General features: G+C 43.3%; 1 protein-coding gene across 2 annotated transcripts in view; it reads left to right on the top strand.

Moving 5' to 3' along the window:
• ZDHHC3 (zinc finger DHHC-type palmitoyltransferase 3) overlaps positions 1-18,730 on the top strand; it is a 43,191-nt gene that overhangs the window by 12,425 nt on the left and 12,036 nt on the right. For both annotated transcript variants that reach the window (XM_019483516.2, XM_006276146.4), the window contains exons 2-6: positions 2,031-2,360; positions 6,372-6,496; positions 9,914-10,010; positions 15,554-15,635; positions 17,458-17,588. In XM_019483516.2, the coding sequence (XP_019339061.1) occupies positions 2,055-2,360; positions 6,372-6,496; positions 9,914-10,010; positions 15,554-15,635; positions 17,458-17,588 (741 nt within the window). In that variant the 5' untranslated portion in view covers positions 2,031-2,054. The remainder of the gene's footprint in view (positions 1-2,030; positions 2,361-6,371; positions 6,497-9,913; positions 10,011-15,553; positions 15,636-17,457; positions 17,589-18,730) is intronic.

The raw sequence follows: 18,730 nt of genomic DNA, 5'->3' as shown, positions 1-18,730 counted from the left end.
GCCCTTTCCTAAAAGGTAGGCTTCTATTTTTAAGGATCGTAATGATCACTGAAGCTCTTACAGCTTCTGTAAATGTGTATTTTTGGCATGTGTGCTTTTTCAAACACTTCAAAGACTTTTTAAAAAGTTATTGCATGTGTATAGTAGCTGCTTTCAAAGTCTACATTCTAGGTGTGTATTTAAAATTCACACTACTTGCTTATTAACCTAAATTGACTGTTTTCTTGCCAATTTTTTTTTCTATTCAGGCTTCTTTACAGATATTTTCAGAAATTAAGATGTCAGCAAAGGTAATCTCTTGCACTTTGGGGGAAAAATCAGTAGGTTACGCTCCCCTTCCAAACTTTTATTTCCAGGCTAATATCTTGACTTGTAAGGAGACATTTACTTTCCTACGATCCTAAGTAGATTCCTTTGAGGTGACATTAGTTCTCATTGCATCTCTAGACATAGTGGATTATTTATAATGGAGGCTAGAAAAACATTCTGGAGTTCAGAGTTCACCATAGATCCCTTGGTTCTTTTGATGATGATTTATTTGTATGACAGTGTTTGTGTTCTTTATGAAATTGTGGGTCAATTGCATGGTAGTTTAGCAATTTTTCATGTTAATGAGGGTTGACCTCATCAAATAATCTAGATTGTATATAACTCTTGTTGGCACGCACACAGACATAGACACACTTGATCTGAGCCGACAGGAGTTACACACATACAACCTAGGCTATATGATGAGGACAGCTTTCACTAACATGCTAAATTATATATGGACACAAACCAAGTAGAGTTTATATCACTGAATTGAGCTAAAAGTGATACATTTCAACAAAAAAGCTGTTAGAAGAATCATTTTTGACTGCTGTTAGAGATTGTGTAGCTTTGGGTAAATAGCTTTTTCAGTTTCTTACTGAATGAGAACAAATAAACGAAAAAGGAGGAAATTGCATGTCATTTTGGGAAACATTAACAATGTTAAAACTCTTGATATAGGCACTATAGCCAACAACGTTGGTCAACAGTGTTCTAAAAACCTTAATTTGCAGTGCTGTGTCATTTGGGTATGGCATGTTTATTATAGTAATGTGCAAAAGCCATATTGAGAATGGTAGTTTCATTGGTGTAGACCCAGTACAGACACAGTAGCACACAGTTCCTGCACCAAAGGCGTTATGCTCTAAGTAGACAATAAGAGTGAACAATTTGACTGCAGCAAACATGTTAGTTTTTTTTATCTGGGTGGAAAAAGATTTTGCTAGGAAGGAAAAGGCTAAATGGAAAGTAAAAATGCTGGAAGGATAATGTTAGAGGAGAAAAAGATAGACCTGTGAGGAATGAGGCCAAGGTGAAGAGATCAGCTGAGAAGGTGGGAGCCAGTCTGAGTAAGTCAAAGAGTGTCCAGTTAAAATATAGAAAGTTCTTCAAATTGTCCAGAGATCGGTACTTTAACTGCTCTTTCCCTCCCACTCAGCTGAAGTTTTTGCCTTGTTCATCTCTGCGGATTTCTGCCAAAACCACCTGGTAATGTTTGAGGAGGGACTCTTTCTACGCAGTCCTGGGTGTAGGGAAAATGTAACTCCCTTCACCATCAGTACCCAACTGTTTTCACCTTGTTTCCTCCACAGTGCAGCAGCCCCTGCTTTAGCTGCTTCTCCAACTGTCCCTGCCAGGTATTACCTAACTGCTCTGCAGTGTTGTGCTCCCTTAAATTCTTGCAACATTTTTCCCCAAAGGTGGATGTGTTGCATTTGTGGCTTAAGTAATTCCTATGTATAATTGATAAGCCCTTTGGTAAAGTTTGAAAAGCTCTTTGGGATCCCTCTGAAGGGGAAGCACTCTTAAATGTAAGAAGATGATCTCCAAAACAGTTTTTCTTGTTCACTGATTTCCCTCCACTTCCCCACCCCATCTCTAACCCTCTCTCCCTTCAGGTCCCTTTCATCAGTCTGCATTTCCCCACGTATCTCCCATTCCATTATGTAAAAGGAGCTTTGAATTTCATTCCTAACTTCTTTTTATTTCTTCTCTTTCAGATGCAGTTATGGACATTATGACCTATGATGATTACCCCAATCCACCGTTTCAGAGATATTGAGAGGAAGCCTGAATACCTTCAGCCAGACAAGTGTGTTCCACCTCCTAGCCACAGTTCCCTGGGAAAAATGTGGTTTATTAGAGATGGCTGTGGTATTGCATGTGCTGTTGTTACCTGGATGCTGGTCTTCTACGCAGACTTTGTAGTCCTTCTTGTCATGTTAGTTCCATCAAGAGACTATGTTTATAGCGTGATCAATGGGATATTGTTCAATACGTTGGCTTTCCTGGCTTTGGCATCACATTTCCGAGCCATGCTAACCGACCCAGTAAGTATATTGTTGTACTTATTGATGAACAGGCTACATTTTTCTCATCTGCACCATGTGAGTAATTGGGGCCACTGGTGAATGGTAGATTTAAATAAGTTCTGTGTATCATTGTGATGAGTAGGTCTGCTGTTACTGTATGCTGACTTGGTGTCTTGCTCTGTAAAATGTAAAAGACCAAATATTAGCTTCCCAGGAAGCTGGTGTGGGCAGCTTCCTCTTAACATGAGAGAGAGACATTCTGCTGTCCTTTTTTCTTGCCCATACTAGATTTCGTGTTTGTGGCCTTTCAAATGCTGACAAACAGGAAATCTGGTAGAACTTGTTTCAGTTGTCTGTCTTGGCAAGTATCATTACAGCAAAACGGGGCATAGAAATAACGCGCTGCTTTTGTTTAAAAAGTCATACTACATTTTTCACATCAGTGACTTAGCTGAATTTACAAGAATGTGTTAAAACAACTGTTTTGTCTGCTTCTGCACTAAAACCTCCTAATAATTTCGGCATGTATTTCCAGGGCTTGAAAAATGTTCCAAGCTGTGTCTGGCTGCGTTCTAAGCTAGCTTTGAACCACAGTGAAGAAAGGAACCTCTTGCAATATTCAGGAATATCCCCTTTTTTAAGATCAGTCTCTGGCTAGTAGATTCACAGTTTTATCTTTTCTTCATAATAGAGGGAGAACAGGCTTTACTGTCTCTTCTCCTGTCAGAGTTAGGAATTCTGTAGAGATGGCAAGGTCTCTGTGGCTCTAATCTAATCCTTACCCTACACCAGGGGCGGGCAAATATTTTGGGCAGAGGGCCACTTACTGAGTTTTGGCAAGCCATCGAGGGCCGCCTGACAGGCAGCCCAGGACAGATAAATATTAATTTTCTAAATTTTTTAGGGGCCCCACGGGGCGGATAGAATGGCCTGGCGGGCTGCATCCAGCCCCCGGGCCGCATTTTGCCCACCCCTGCCCTACATCCTGCTCCCTGAGTGGATGCCCTACTAGGAAAACTTCAGTGATTATTGCTTAGCTGGCATTTTCCCCTGGAAGCAACAGTAGCTTGAAACTGCCCTGATTCTTGGCAGTTCCAGTGTTACCATGAAGCAGCCCTGTTCATTTCATTCTCTTTCTGCTTTATAAGTCTATGTGACAGTTTCAGGGTTACCACTGCTGGTGCCATCAGAATTGTGAATAAAGCACAACAGTAGTTTGTATGTAGTTAACATTTTGAGAGCATTCTTTTGTTTTCCTTATTAGTGTTACCTTGCTGCTTGAGGAACAATGGGGAATAGGGATCTGTTTTGCTAAGCACTGTACAAACACAGAGTAAAAGACAGTCCTTTTAGCAGAGTTTATAGTGTAAACAGGCCCAGGGTGACAAACTCAAACTGGCTGGAGGGTCCCATTCCCTCCTTTACAGGTGCCTCCAGGCTGCACCCTGGCTCTCATGCTGTCAGCCCCATTGGTGCCTTACGTGGAACCTGTGCTGCTGCTGGTGGGACTTTCCATGATGGCAGCCGGCAGCCAGCATCCCAGCCATCGTGTGTCTGTGTGTGTGTGTGTCGCCCCCTCCAGATGGTGAGTCTTCCCCCAGTGGCAGTCCAAACCTCAGTGCAGGGGTGGGCAAAATGTGGCCCAGGGGCCAGATGTGGCCCACCAGGCCATTCTATCCGGCCCGTGGGGCCCCTAAAAAATTTAGAAAATTAATATTTATCTGCCTTGGGCTGCCTGCCATGCAGTCCTCGAGGGCTTGCCGAAACTCAGTAAGCAGCCCTCTGCCCAAAATAATTGCCCGCCACTGCCTTAGTGACAGCTGGGGCACAGTCCCAGCGGCACTACAAGCAAAGTCCCTGTCACTGCAGCCTGTGGCTAGGCTTTCTGCAGTGTCAGGCAAAACCCTGGCGAGAGCTGGGATGCTGGCAACCCAAACAGCACTGCAGACAGAAACTCTGCAACCATGGCCAGAGCTGCATTTCTGGCCTTGATGTCAGGGTTCCCCATGGCAGCAGTCAGACCCCTGGCTTTTGTCAGGATGTGGGCAGCTTTGTCTGCATCATGGACAGAAGCCTCTTCATTGCATCCAGAGCCAGGGCTTCCCATGGTACCAGCAAGAGCAGAGCATTGGCTACTGCCCAGTAGCACCATAGGAATATCCCACCACCACAGCCATAGCCCTAGTTTTGGCTGCAGTGGTGGGGCTTCCTGCAACTGCAGTCAATTCCTTAGTTTTCACCTGGGCACAGGTAGGTCTAGCAGCATGGCAGGCAGAAGCCTGGCCACCATGGCCAGAACCAGGGCTCTGTTGTAGTGGAGGGGTTTCCTGCAGTTACAGGTAGTGCTCTGGTGAGGAGAGCAAGATGTGGGCAGCTTGCATGGCATTGCGGTCAGAAGCTTTGCCACTGCAATTGCAGCTACTGAGCTGGGTCTTCTGTCCTAGCTCTGGCTATGATGGCTGGGATTTTGCCTGCCATGCTGCTCTGTGCTGCTTTCCCTGGGTCTCTGACTGCCACTGTGGGATGCCCCAACATCACAGTCATAACCAGGGCAAAAGTGTTTGGCTGGATAACCCAAGTCAATGGGTCAGATCCAGCCTGCAGGCTATGTTTGACACTCTTGACCAGGCAATTACAGAGTATAGAGAGGGATCTGATGCAAGCAGTTATGTGGTAAGTGATGTAGGGTCTAGTTTGATGTAGGGTCTAGCTTGATTTATTTTTTATGGGTTTTTATGAAGGGTTCAACTTCAGAAGAGGGAAGGGGAGGTATGACAAGGCAGGAGGAAGTGCATGTGGAATGAAGCTGGGAAAAACAAACTTAGGCTGAGAGGGGAGGCTGGGAGTGAACAGCCTTGGGGGAAGCAGGGACAAAAATTAAATAGAAAATGTTGCTGCAGTGAGAGATTAGATTATTTTCTCCCAATTTTACATCCTGCTACACTTGATGGCATGTGCCCTCAATTATTAGGAACCACTACCTACTTATCTCTGATAAATAGGTTTTTAGGCCTTGTATTTCTTTTTTCCTCTTGTGGTATGTGTGGGGGTTGGTTTGGGTTTGGTTTTTTTGCTTTTAAATCGAGGCAGAGTTTGTCTTTTTCTGTGCAGCATATGTTTCTGCATAAGAGCCCTATGTAATATTGCTGTTAACTCCTGATGCACAGAATTTCTGTTCCCTGCTAATAGAAATGCACAGGTGTTTCAAGGAAAGACTGCGTCTCCAAAAGCAAATTCTAATGTTTTTTTCTAATACAAGGTGTATGCATTTTAATGCAAGAGCCAAGATAGATATAGATATACACATATTGATATCTATTGGAAGTGCATACTGTACCTCCACATTTAACAGTTGTTTGGGGGATTTGCAGTATATTTATGGTTATATAAAGGCACCAAATATTGAGTTTGTCTTTGGAGAATTAAGGTTTCTGTAGCAACGATAAATCAGCTGTGTTAAAGATCTATATTTAGAGGGAGATTTCAAAAATTGTACTCGCTTACAACCTGCAAACATTTTTTTTTCCCTTGTTTTATTTTTGGAGGTCTTAAATTTTACCATTTAAATCCTTACTTTAAAAACAAATAAGAAATACTGTATGTTTGTCTGTATCATTTAACAGACTATTACTTGAGAAATAGATACTCTTATATAAGGTATACTAGCTGTCTCCAGTTTGCTGTGATAAAATTTCAGATGACAAGCTTGTTAACAATGGGGTAGGAATTCTTAGAGGACTGAATTATTTAACAGCTTTGTTAAAAGGCTACCTGCTAACATGAGAAATTGTTGCCTGCTCTATCTGATCAAATCAAGCAGGTGAATGTTAAGCAGAGTGCAGATCTTAAGTAGGACCTCACTAGAATGGCCTTTCAGAATTTTTTTCTGTTCAGTAAAATCATGAAACTTTACTGGTATTAGGACTTTTTTTCTCTTTCTCTTTTTTTTCCCCTCTCAAGATCTAGCTGTGGCTCTGTTTAGTTTTACTGATGAATGTAGGTGTTGACATATTCCATTTTAATTTCTAGGGTGCTGTACCTAAAGGTAATGCCACAAAGGAATTCATCGAGAGTTTACAGCTGAAGCCTGGACAGGTGGTTTACAAGTGTCCAAAATGCTGTAGCATCAAACCTGACAGAGCACATCACTGCAGGTACAGTTACTTCCACTGAACTGCTTCTGTACCTTGCATTTATGGCATGTGGCTCTAGTACAGGGGTGGGCAAAATGCGGCCCGCGGGCCGAATGCAGCCCGCCAGGCCATTCTATCCGGCCCGCGGGGCCCCTAAAAATTTAGAAAATTAATATTTATCTGCCCCTGGCTGCCTGTCATGCAGCCCTCAATGGCTTGCCAAAACTCAGTAAGCAGCCCTCCGGACGAAATAATTGCCCACCCCTGCTCTAGTAGAACCAAGCATCCATTTGGTGGACCAAGATGCTGTTGCAGGCTGAAACTTCAGAGGGGCTTAAGGAAGTCTATACCCACTGACTGCAAAGGCTGCCTGACTCTAAAGCTTCTCCAGAAGTTGTAGTCCTCCTTTGAAGAGGATTAAACTATTAAAGCACTCTGTGGCCACTTTACTTCTGAAGGAGAGCACATACATGTTAAGTTGTGTGTTGAGTTCATTGATGTGCCTGAGTATCCCATGTACACATGGCCTAAAAGACACTATGTTAAAATATGCCTTGCAGATGAGAATCGGAATATTAGTCCATAAAATTAAATATTAAATTAAAATTAAATAACTAAATATTTTTCTTTGGTCCTTCTTTTTTCTGGGCCTGACTGGGTCTTCTGGCTTTAGCTTCTATTAGTCATTTTTATTACTACTAAATTAAAGTTAAGCTACATGCATTTAAAAAAAAAAAATCTAATCTTCATACTTTGACTTATAAAACAATTCAAAATTATAGCAAAAAAAATTGGTGGTAATAGTGTCCATTTTCCTGTGTTTTCTTTAAGACAAAAAATCTTCATACTGACCAATTAATGCTAAGGACATGTATGTAGCGCATCACAAACTCTTGATTCTTCCCTATTTTAGTGTAAAATAAGCTAAGCTTCTTTGCAGTAAACAGTAAAGTGGCTTATATATGCTCAGACTCTTTTCACCTCCCATCCTGAACAGCACATGCCTACAGGGCCTTTGATCTTGGGATTCTAGTTGCTGCTGATTCAGAGAGAGAGCCCTCTCCCTATATATTTTTTAAGCTTTAAGGGAATCTTTTTCAGCCATCCCCAACAAGCTTGTTCATCACTCAGTTTTTTACAATGTAAATTGAGCAAGATTTCCCCTCTGAGCTCCATTAAATAAAATGATTGCAATCAAAACAAGTATTGCTGATCCAACCCAAGCAATGTGTTGGAGCCTATCACTTATTAATGCTGTTGCAAATCCTGTCTGACGTATCTTTAATTATGGATGACGCTGTGCATCTAAAATGGGATCTTGGTGGTTCACAGCAGAGGGAAAGGAAAGCTAACTTTTACTAAGGAAAACCTTCTTCTCCATGTATTTCGTCATAGGCTTTAGGGAGGTTTGAGAGCAGTTCTTGTTCTAAGACCCAGTCCCATGCTCATTGAAGTCAGTGGGAGCCCTTAATAAGTAAATAAGTCCTTTCCTGTTGTTTTATGTGTGGGTCTTCCAGACAGCAGGGGTGTACATATGCACAGCAGTAGGGGTGTTAGTGACCACATGCCTGAGACTAGAGCTCCAGCCATTCACATGCCTTTGCGAGATTATTGTGCCCAACTATGCCTTCTGGCAGTCGGCTCCTGCCTCCTCACCTTGCTCCCTGTGTGGTCTAGCTGCCCTGGAGGGTCTGAATGTGGAGAGTATCTGTTGTCTGTCAATCTTTTGCCTCATCCATTCTTGGCTCATGCAAGGAGGGCCCAGCTTCTCCAACACCAGCTGTCTTTTCCCATCGTCCTCTGACTCTTACAAGTGATGTTATCCTTTAAGCTGCAGTTCATGCCTGTGATGGAGGCAGAGGCTTCTGTGACACTCCCTTCTTATCCTGGCTGCTCCAGGTATTTTCTCTGGTGGGACTTCTTCCCTCTCTTGGTTTCTCCCTTGGTGCTGCAGCTAGTCATCATCTTTCTCTGACATTTTGTGGATTGGCATGGGTTTGGGGTACTGATTTCTGCTGTGGTGTATGCCGTTGCTTATCAAGGGATCCAAGACCCAGAAGGGGTAGCTCTGGCAAACATCCTCTAGCAGAGTCTGTAGAAGTGGGCCAACAAGCGTGTAAAAGAAAATAAGCTGGAGCAAAATGAATTCTTTCAGTGTCTCAGCTTGTAGTTACTGTAAGCAGTTGCTATGCTCAGGCCGTAATCACCAGACTAGTAATTCTAAAGCCATATCTCCCCTATAGGCACCTGGATAACAGTAATTTTTAGTCTCTTCCTTTAATGTGAGGCTGCTTGTTAGCAGTAGTCATTCACCACAGGACAAATATTAAATAGGGAGATCTAGCTCAAGGCAGGAGGGAAAAGCATGAGAACAAGGGTGTGCCTCATCATGATCCTGATCAGGGCCTTCATTGTCTCCTTTGTGTCTTGGGCACACTGCTGCTTTTCCTTGAAGACTCCTTCCTTCCAAGCTGTAGGGCCAGACAGCTTCAAAACAAACAAGGGTATTATTTATTACTTATCAGTACGTGCTTGCAATACTGTGTTTATATTTTGATTCAGCATCTTTTTGTGGTTTGTTTCTTTTGAGTGGTTTATTTGTCATAGGAAGCAAAAGAAAGAAAGAGAACCCTTGGTTTTTCTTATTTAAATCCATTTAGGGTTGTTCTATAATGATAGGTGCACTTGGGCATCAGGAGACAGCCTTTCTTCTTCCTTTTTCATAGGATAAAAGGATTCTCACCCCCTTTTACTCTCCCATGATGCTAGTTACAGTTTTAAAATGCATCCTGAAATGGAAGAGGGTGACAAGCTAAGAGTGGTATTCAAGTATGTTAAAGTAAACTAATAATCTTTTAAGTGTGGATGCTAAACACAATATACATTCATAGAATTTGAGATTAGAGTTCTTACAGATGTATTTGTAAATGCTTTTTTGCTAAATGCTTTAATTCTAATTTTATCTTGAATATTTTTGGGATAGTGGCTCAATAGTAGACATTGGTAGTTTAGTCTGCTGTCTGACTTCACTGTCAAGAATCTTTCCTAATGTTAAATCTGAATTTTCATTTTTTCAAAAATATTTTTTCACCGAATATATTTTATTAAATAATTGAACTTCTTAAAATAGATTAATGGATTTCTAATAGTATTCAAATCTAGACTAGATTTAATTTAATTTCATTTGTTTAATTGTAGTATTTAATCTCTGAGTTATAGAGTTTCCAAGTCGAGTACTACATTAATACATCGTGCTTGATAACCTGTTATTCAGGTGCCTACAGGAGAGACAACTTTTTGTACAACTGATATTTGGAATAATAGTTGATTTTGAACAGATTCAGTAGACACAGAAAACCAAACCTTACCTGTTGGCCAGTGGGCACTTCTAAATTTTTACATTCAGATTTTACCTCTGATTCCTTTTTCATCTTCCAGTGTTTGCAAGAGGTGTATTCGAAAAATGGATCACCACTGTCCATGGGTTAACAACTGTGTAGGAGAGAACAACCAGAAGTACTTTGTACTGTTTACAGTAAGTGTTTTATGGAGTGAATCGTTCTGTTGTCTAATCAGAGACAATGAAATTTCAAGTATGCTTATTAAACAGATGTGCAAAAGTAGGTTTTTGATGAAATTGCATTACAAGGAAATAATCCTGATGAAATCATTCTGTTTATTAGAAAGTAAGCATAACAAATGATTAGGAATAAGTTAACACAAAGGGTACTTTGCCATGTTAGCTTTTTTAATGGTCTAGATTTAGTTAGCACAGTAGTAGTAAGCATATATATTGCAGAATGCACCATAACAATAATAGAAATCTTAGTAAGCTTTTTTTTGGGTAGGTACCACCTTCTTGTTCTATGTTGTGTTAGATGCTAGGCAGAACTGTGTTGATCGGTGACTAGGGTTCCTAGGCTCTGTTGTAATACAAAAAATAATGATGGGATCAGCTAATACATCTCTGAAATACTGGAAAGAATCCTTTTTGGTGAGGTTTACCAAGATTCTTCATTCAGGTAGCCAGTGTCAGCACTCAGAAAATGAGGAAATGTTTCTGATTTTCATTTTGCGTTGTGTCTGTGGTGTTGAGAACAAAAAAGGGGAAGGAGGAGAGCCAACTTGACTGTATTATTTCTCTACCAAGGATGAAATCTAGGCTGTGTTGAAATCAATGGCAAATCTCCCTGGATCAAATCCAGGGAATGTTAAGGCTACACAGTTGACTCCCAGTGGTAGTTCATTTTCTTAGTGATCTCATAGTAAACCTGCAAGTGTAAGATGGCTGTGTTAATGATATTACAAAGTAGAAGGGTAAAAGTATTGAATCAGACTTGAGAATAAGTGGATGAATGCTTTAATTCCCTTTGGTGGCATGGTCTATCATAAGGCTTTTGGAGGCAGAACTAATCAAATTTCTCTCCCTGGAGCAGGGGATCCCATACTGCAGGATGTGCACTTGATGTTCTGTCAGTTTGCTTCGCACCAATTTAAGAAAGATATATAACATAAACCAACATATTTGGGCATAATTGGCCTAGAAAAGGGGTGTCAAAGATTCAGCCTAGGGAGTTCCAACATCTATGCCCCAGTGCTGCACCTGGGCATGAGTTGACCCACAGGCTACCAGACAAGCCCCACGCACAGGGCTTGGGACACATGCTACATGCAGCACCTACCCCTATTGGTCTGGTAGTCAGCCATATGTGGTGCCCACTCTGGTGCCCACGCAGCATCCATTCTGACTGGTCTGGGATTCACACTGCAAGTTGTGCCCACTGCAGCCAGTCTGGGACCCATGCTGCATGCGGTGCCAGGATGCGGGTCCTGGGACAGGCACTGCATGCACTGGATCAGGTGTGGAGAGGAGGTGTGTCCATAGGCCTGATACAAGTTTGACAGCTCTGGCCTAAAAATATATTTATAGTTTCATAGTTGGTAGGGTCAGAAGGGACCTGAGCCGATCATCAAGTCCAACCATGGCAGGAAAGGGTACTGGGGTCAAACGACCCCAGCAAGGTGTTCATCCAGCCTCCTCTTAAAGACGCCCAGGGTAGGAGCCAGCACCACTTCTGGAAGTTGGTTCCAGATCCTAGCTGCCCTGACCGTGAAGTAGCGCCTCCTGATATCTAGCGTAAAGCTACCCTCTGCCAGCTTGTGACCGTTATTCCTTGTCACTCCTGATAGTGCTCGGGGGAACAGGGACTCCCACAATGCCTGCTGGTCCCCCCTGACCAGCTTGTAAACAGCCGTTAGATCCCCCCTCAGCCTTCTCTTGTGGAGGCTGAACAGGTTCAGGTCCCTTAGCCTGTCCTCGTAGGGCCTGCCCTACTGACCCCGATCATGCGGGTGGCCCTCCTCTGGACCCTCTCCATGTTGTCCACATCCCTCCTGAGGTGCGGCGCCCAGAACTGGATGCAGTACTCCAACTGCGGCCTGACCAGTGCCGCATAGAGGGGGAGGATCACCTCCTTGGACCTGCTTGAGATGCATCTGCGGATGCATGACAAGGTACAGTTGGCCTTCCTGACTGCGTACCCACGCTGTCAGCCCATGTTCATTTTGGCATCAATAATGACTCCAAGATCCTTTTCTGCCTCTGCACAGACAAGAAGGGAGTTCCCCAGCTTGTAGGTATGCTGCTGCTTCTTCCTCCCCAGGTGCAGTACCTTGCACCTGTCAGTGTTGAAACCCATCCTGTTCTCATCCGCCTGCGCCTGTAACCTGTCTAGGTCCGATTGCAGCCTATTCCTCCCTTCTAGCGTGCCCACTTCCCCCCACATCTTAGTGTTGTCTGCAAATTTGAACAGGGTGCTTTTTACCCCCTCATCCAAGTTGCTGATGAAGATGTTGAACAGTGTGGGCCCAGGGACCGAGCCCTGTGGGACCCCACTGCCCACATCCCTCGAGGTCGAATAAGACCTGTATACCACCACTCTCTGGGTGCGGCCCTCCAGCCAACTAGAGACCCATTTGACTGTGTAGGTGTCAATGCCACAGTCTCCTAGTTTTTTAATGAGAATGGGGTGAGAGACAGTTGAAGGCCTTCCTAAAGTCCAGAAAGACTACGTCCACTGCTACCCCTGCATCCAAGGATTTTGTGACCTGGTCATAGGGGCCCACCAGATTGGTTTGACAGGACCTGCCTCTAATGAACCCATGTTGGTTGCCCCTAAGCATAATCTCCCTGCTGGCCCCTCGCAGACATGCATCAGGATAATTCTTTCAAAAAGCTTGCCCAGGATCGAGGTAAGACTAACTGGCCTATAGTTTCCTGGATCCTCCTTCCTCCCTTTTTTGAAAATGGGGACCACAGTGGCCCTTTTCCAGTCCTCTGGCACCACACCAGAGCACCATGAGTGCTCGTAAAGCCGTGCCAGGGGTCTCGCAATGACCTCTGCCAATTCCCTCAGCACTCTGGGGTGGAGATCATCAGGACCAGCTGATTTAAATATGTCCAGTCCTTCCAGAAGTTCCTTGACTAGACCCTCACTGACCCTAGGCCTGGGTGCGCCTCCCCTGGGACCTGCGGTGGTCCCGGGGGGGGGGGGTGACCTGGTCCCTGCTCAGAAAAATGGAGGCAAAGAAATTGTTAAATAGGGTTGGCTTTGCTGTCTGGTGCGACGACCAGATTTCCTAGCGTGCCCTGCAGAGGGCCCATGTTACCCGGTACCTTCTTTTTACCCCCTATATATTTAAAAAAGGACTTCTTGATGTCCTTGATCTGGGTAGCTAGTCCCAGTTCCATCTCAGCCTTGGCCTTCCTGACCGCCCCCCTATAGCCCCGAGCAACCGAGGTATAGTCCTTCCTGATGATGGCCTCTCCCTTCCATTAGGTGTACGCCTGCTTTTTAGCTAGGAGACGTTCCTGTATGCTTTTGGTGAGCCGTGGGGGCTTTTGTGCCCTCTTGCCCCCTTCGATCCATGTTGGGATTACCTCCCTTTGGGCTTGGAGGATTGTCTCCTTAAGGAACGACCACTCTTCCTGGACACCCGACTCCCCACCCCTCCAGGACCTCAGTGCCTCCCCAACTATTCTCCTCACCTCGTTGAAATCCGCCCTCTTGAAGTCCAGGGCTGCTGCCTTGCTGCAGGCCTTTGCCACCTTGCGCTGGATGGTGAATTCCAGCAGGTGATGATCACTGTCACCCAGGTGGTCGAGCACCTGCAGACCCCTCACCAGGTTGTCACCTGTGGCCAGCACCAGGTCCAACAAGGTGTCTCCCCTGGTGGGGCTGTGCACCTCCTGGGTTAGATGGAGGTCCCGTATTTCGGCTAGGAACCTATGTGAGCGGTCAGACCTGGCTGACTGCTCTTCCCAGCAGATGTCTGGAAAGTTCAGGTCACCCATGATGACCACATCCTTTGACCTAACAACCTCCGTGAGCTGACTTAAGACCTGATGCAGGTCTTGTGTCATCTTCCACGTCCGCTCACTGGTAGGACAGAAGAGAATACCAGCTGTGCCCTTATCTCCTTCAGCATGCCCCTCAGAGCGTGGTAGTCTGCCATCAGGTGATTAGGGCTTCTGGCTACATCATTAGTGCCCACATGGATTAGGACCATAGGGTTATTTGCTGAAAGGGAGTCAAAGCAAGGGGGTATCTCTCCTTCCTTCTGGGGTGTAGGTGGCTCTCCCTGCAGCTGACACAGCCAGGGTGGTGCAGTGACCTCGAGAACCATGTTGTGCCCAGGCTGGGCTTCCCCTCCTGTCCACTGTGCCTGGCACAGGATGGGCACCACCTGGGCTGTCCTAGCAGCTGCTCCAGCTCACCACCACCCAAACCTTTAGTTTGGTTAGGGAAAAAAAAAAATTCTTCTGGGTGCTTTCCCACTGGGCGCATAGTACTCCATCTTGGCTAGTCTTGCCTACCAGTCGTAGGAGGGAGGGAGGGAAAATTAAATAAATCTCTCCTTAATAATTGGAGTGGAGTAGTGTTGCCTGCTGGCTCATCTTGAATATGGCATTTTGGATTTCAGGTTCAGTTAAACTTGACAGGTCTGTATTTCCAGGTGAACCACATATTAAATGCCTAATCTGGTTGAAGAATCAACAAAAAGCAAGTTCTGTTCATTCCTGTCTGTGAACTCAGGAGGAGTTCACTGAGAGATGTTTGTTTCTTCTGAGTAGCTGCTCATATTTGTCATGGTCTGTAGCACCCTAAGAAAGCATCTCCTAATCATGTCTTTGTATAGATGGAAGACAGGGTAGGGATTCACTTTATAGACTAACTGAATCAGGGCTGCATAAGCTTTCATGAAGAAAATTGTTTCTATAGATGTCTGTATATGAGAGGGGGCATGGGTAGCAGCATTGGTAGTTAACGTTGTTCAAGTCTTTTTCATGAGAAGGTCCTTTATTAGTTTGCCACAGTTGGGCAAGTGTGTGCCCCAGAGCAATATTTTTATAGTGAAAATGGGTTAGCTACCGCAGAACCAGATCAGTGAAAAATAACTCCATTTCCACATTTTAATAATTCTTGCAACTCTTGTGTTAAGTTCTGATTTCTTGCTTTGAGCAAGCTGAAATTTGGCAGAGGGTTGGTCTGACACTGGCGGTGTACATTGGCTCTCCCTGCAAAAACCAGCAAATCTAGCCGGTCTTTGCATATACTCTGTAGATAGTAGGCGTAGTGTAGTATAGGCACTGTTGCCTAATGCTTGCTCAACAGACTGGGATTCGGGAGAGTTGAGTTTTATTTCCAAATGTGCCATTGGCCTGTTGCTAGGTGACCATGGGCAAGTCCCTTCAGTTCTCTTTGCCTTTGTAAAATGGGGATAACTTATTTCTTTTCTTTATAAAGCATGTTGAGATTTGCAAATGAAAAAGGGCTATATCTGAGCTTCGTATTATTTTGCATCATTAGGCAATTAAAGACTTCATCATTTGTATATAGCACAAGGGGCCCAGAGTAAGTTTGTGCAAGCTACATAATTTGTTTTTTCCTAACTTGAGAGTGTTTGACTTAGCCACCTTAACTTTTTAAAGGTGACATTCTTCTGCATGATGTATATTTTGGTAGTTTAAGTGATTTCTTTCTACAGCTTTGCTCCATAAATATGTTGTATTTTCAGATGTATATAGCACTGATTTCCCTGCATGCCCTCATCATGGTGGGATTTCACTTTCTGTATTGCTTTGAAGAAGACTGGACAAGTGAGTATGGATAAAATGTTCTTTCCAGATACCTAATTAATCTGTGAAGAAAACATTATAGAGTAAAGCGAAGGGCATCCTCTTTTACAGCTAGTTACAAGAACATGCTGTTGCACAGTTAATATGGGTGCTTCTTTTATTTTTATGATCGTTCTTGGAACGTTAAAGTTCCAGCTGTGGAGTAATAAATTCTGTCCCAAAAGGTGAAGTCTAGGAGCTGTGGCTGGCTGATGTGTGCATTTTAAAAAAGAACAGGGTTGACTTGAATATGGCACTGATTTTCCTGTATGCCAAGAGAGAGAAAATGTTTGCTCTCTTAGTTCAATAGAAGTTGTGAAAGGCTAAAGTTGTTTTATTGGCTCAGACCTAAAATTCCATCCTTGTGAGTTCAAACAATACCTCCCCACTGGAAAAAAAATCACTGGAAAAGTTGGTATGTGCACCCACCTCAAACAATTAGACTTAATCCACAATGGGTGGATTTTATTTCTTTAAAAGAGAACTAGAGGAAATATTGGTAACACCCACTCCTCCACTGTAAAATTTTCTATTCCATCTGGGTGTCTGGACTTGCTGTGAAGGAGCACAATCCTACTATTTTAAGAATGTAAGCTTCACATTTAAGTAACTGTGGGTTTGGTCCACAGAACTGTGAAGGAAACCTTTCAAATGTGAGTAGAATTTGAGCTGATGCATTGCAACTTTGCAGCTCCATAACAGTTTCATTCTGCATTTGCTTGACAAATTGTCTCAGTCCACACTAACCAGAGAGAGACTGTGAAAGAAGAAAGGAGGGGGATTTTTTCCCCACAAAAATATTCAGACTCTGAAGACGTAGTGGTAAAAATAAAAAAGTTTATTCTCTGTAACCTGCCAACAGTGGTCAGGAGCTGAGAACAGGACCCTGGCAGAAAGCCTCTGAGAGCTAAACCTGAGCTGTTGTTACTGCTATCCTTGTCCCACATGCAATGGGACCCTCATCTTATCTTGGTACTGGCCTATAACTATTAAGTGCCTGATTAAATTTAGAATCCCTATTTGGGGCAGTGTTGATTAGGGGGATTTCTGGGAGAAGACACTTGTTTTTAAGAAGTTCTTATTATTGGATTTCACAGAACTCTGAGACTATTTGAATGAATTAATAAGTGAGTAATTAAATATTGTACTTGTTGTCTTATACCACTTTTATTACCTCACCTTTCACCTTCATAGCCACCCTTGACAACCCTTTTAAACCCTCTGTTTAACCTTGAAGTAATATTGCAGTATAGATAGACCTAAAGAGAAAAAGGGGGTAAACTTGAAAGAAACAAGTTTACCTCTGTCTCAAAAAGTAGAGTAAAATGTGTGCTGTGCTGCTTACAATGTCACTATAGAAGCAGTGTTCCCCTTTTCTCCTGTTTCCTGATCAGCAGACTGAGGTTCTAATAGACTTTTTATCATCATAACAAATGTTATCATAAATTCTCTATTTATAAAATGCAAGAGGTTAGAACTGGCTATGTATCCTACATGTTGCAGCATAGCTTTTTTCCCCCTTTAGACCAACAGTAGTAATAATCTCAGTGTCCCACATGCACAGGAATATCATAGCCTCTCCATACCCCTTTGCATATGATAGCTATTTCCTTTTCTTAAATTGATAATTGGTTATAAATTAAATTTTCCTATCCAGCCAGCACTTCCTAATCTGATACGTAATCCCAGCATTTCCACCAGAATTTGCCATTAAGTGATAAGTGCTTGTAGCAGTGTTGTGGGCTTTTCCCCCTGGTTCTTTATTTTTTTGGAGTGCTTATTGTTTTATCATGTTTTTTCACAGAATGCAGTTCCTTCTCTCCACCAACGACAGTGATCCTTCTCATCCTCTTGTGTTTTGAGGCACTTCTGTTTCTCATTTTCACATCTGTCATGTTTGGGACCCAGGTACACTCCATCTGTACCGATGAAACGGTGAGTGCTTTGTGATGTCTCCTTTCTGCTCTTCCCACAGTGGAAAGAGCCGTGGAATGCCGCGTGGTTCTGCTTCTCTGCTCTAGTGCATTCTTTGAGCAAAGGTCAAAAATAACATATTGAGGTGACACAGTGACTGAGTGCACTCTCTAAAGGGCTGGTATAAGAACTGGGGGAGTGGGAAGTTGTTCCATCTACCATACCAGTGATTGAAACTTTTATTTTAAGAAGCATAAATAACTAGATTACTCTGCAGAGCAGTTCACCTGTGGGATGGAGCATCTCTTACACAACAGACTCTGCAGTGCTTGCTGCCAACTGCTAAGATCTTTTAAGATTCCTCTATGTAGCATCTCATGATGTATACAGCTTCATGTGCTGAAAAGCAAAGATAAAGCTAGGGAGGTAGCGGGGAGACGAGTTTTGTTTTTGTGAATCTTCAGTTTAGGTTTTTCTGAAATATTTACCCATTCAGGAGCTCTCTTGGGGCAGACCCGGTGGGGAGGAGAAGCCTCTGCAATATCCTGTGATGTAGAATCTCAGCATTTATTCTGAGTTGCAAAGTGGTAAAAGTAATTCCAGATTTTAAGGCAGCAAGATGTTATTCAAAGGCTTTGGAGTCACTCCCCAGAGGATGCACCATGTTCTTTTCAGAGGTGGAGACTCTGACTCTTAGTCACTTCTACCCTTTAGAACAGAGTTAGACTTTACCAGATACGCTTGGGGAATCTCTGATAGCTGAACAGAAGGCCAGTCTCATCCTAAAGTGAAATAACTTTCCAAATGTCAATTTACTGGGTATGTTGGAAGAATTGATAACCTTAAAGGGAATGCAAATATGTATGTTGATGGGTAAGTTACTTGCTCTTGTTAGTTAGATATTGACCAGTCTGGAGGTAGAATGAATGTGTATGTGCATTTGTAAGTATATATTCATTCTAGTTCCAGACTGATCAATATCTAACTAACATATATAATGTTGACTGTCTATAGGGAGTTAGAATTTGACACACTGGACAGTGAAAAAGCATTTGACATTCATGACCCTTGGTTCAGAGCTGCTTAACTTGGAAGCTAATGGCACTGATGTTTTAGGACAGGGTTTTTCAACCAGCTGCACTTGCAGTTTTGCCAGCAGTACT

Source organism: Alligator mississippiensis, chromosome 5, assembly GCF_030867095.1.
Source record: "Alligator mississippiensis isolate rAllMis1 chromosome 5, rAllMis1, whole genome shotgun sequence".
NCBI classification, from domain to species: domain Eukaryota; kingdom Metazoa; phylum Chordata; order Crocodylia; family Alligatoridae; genus Alligator; species Alligator mississippiensis.
This window is presented reverse-complemented; position numbering and strand designations above follow the sequence as displayed.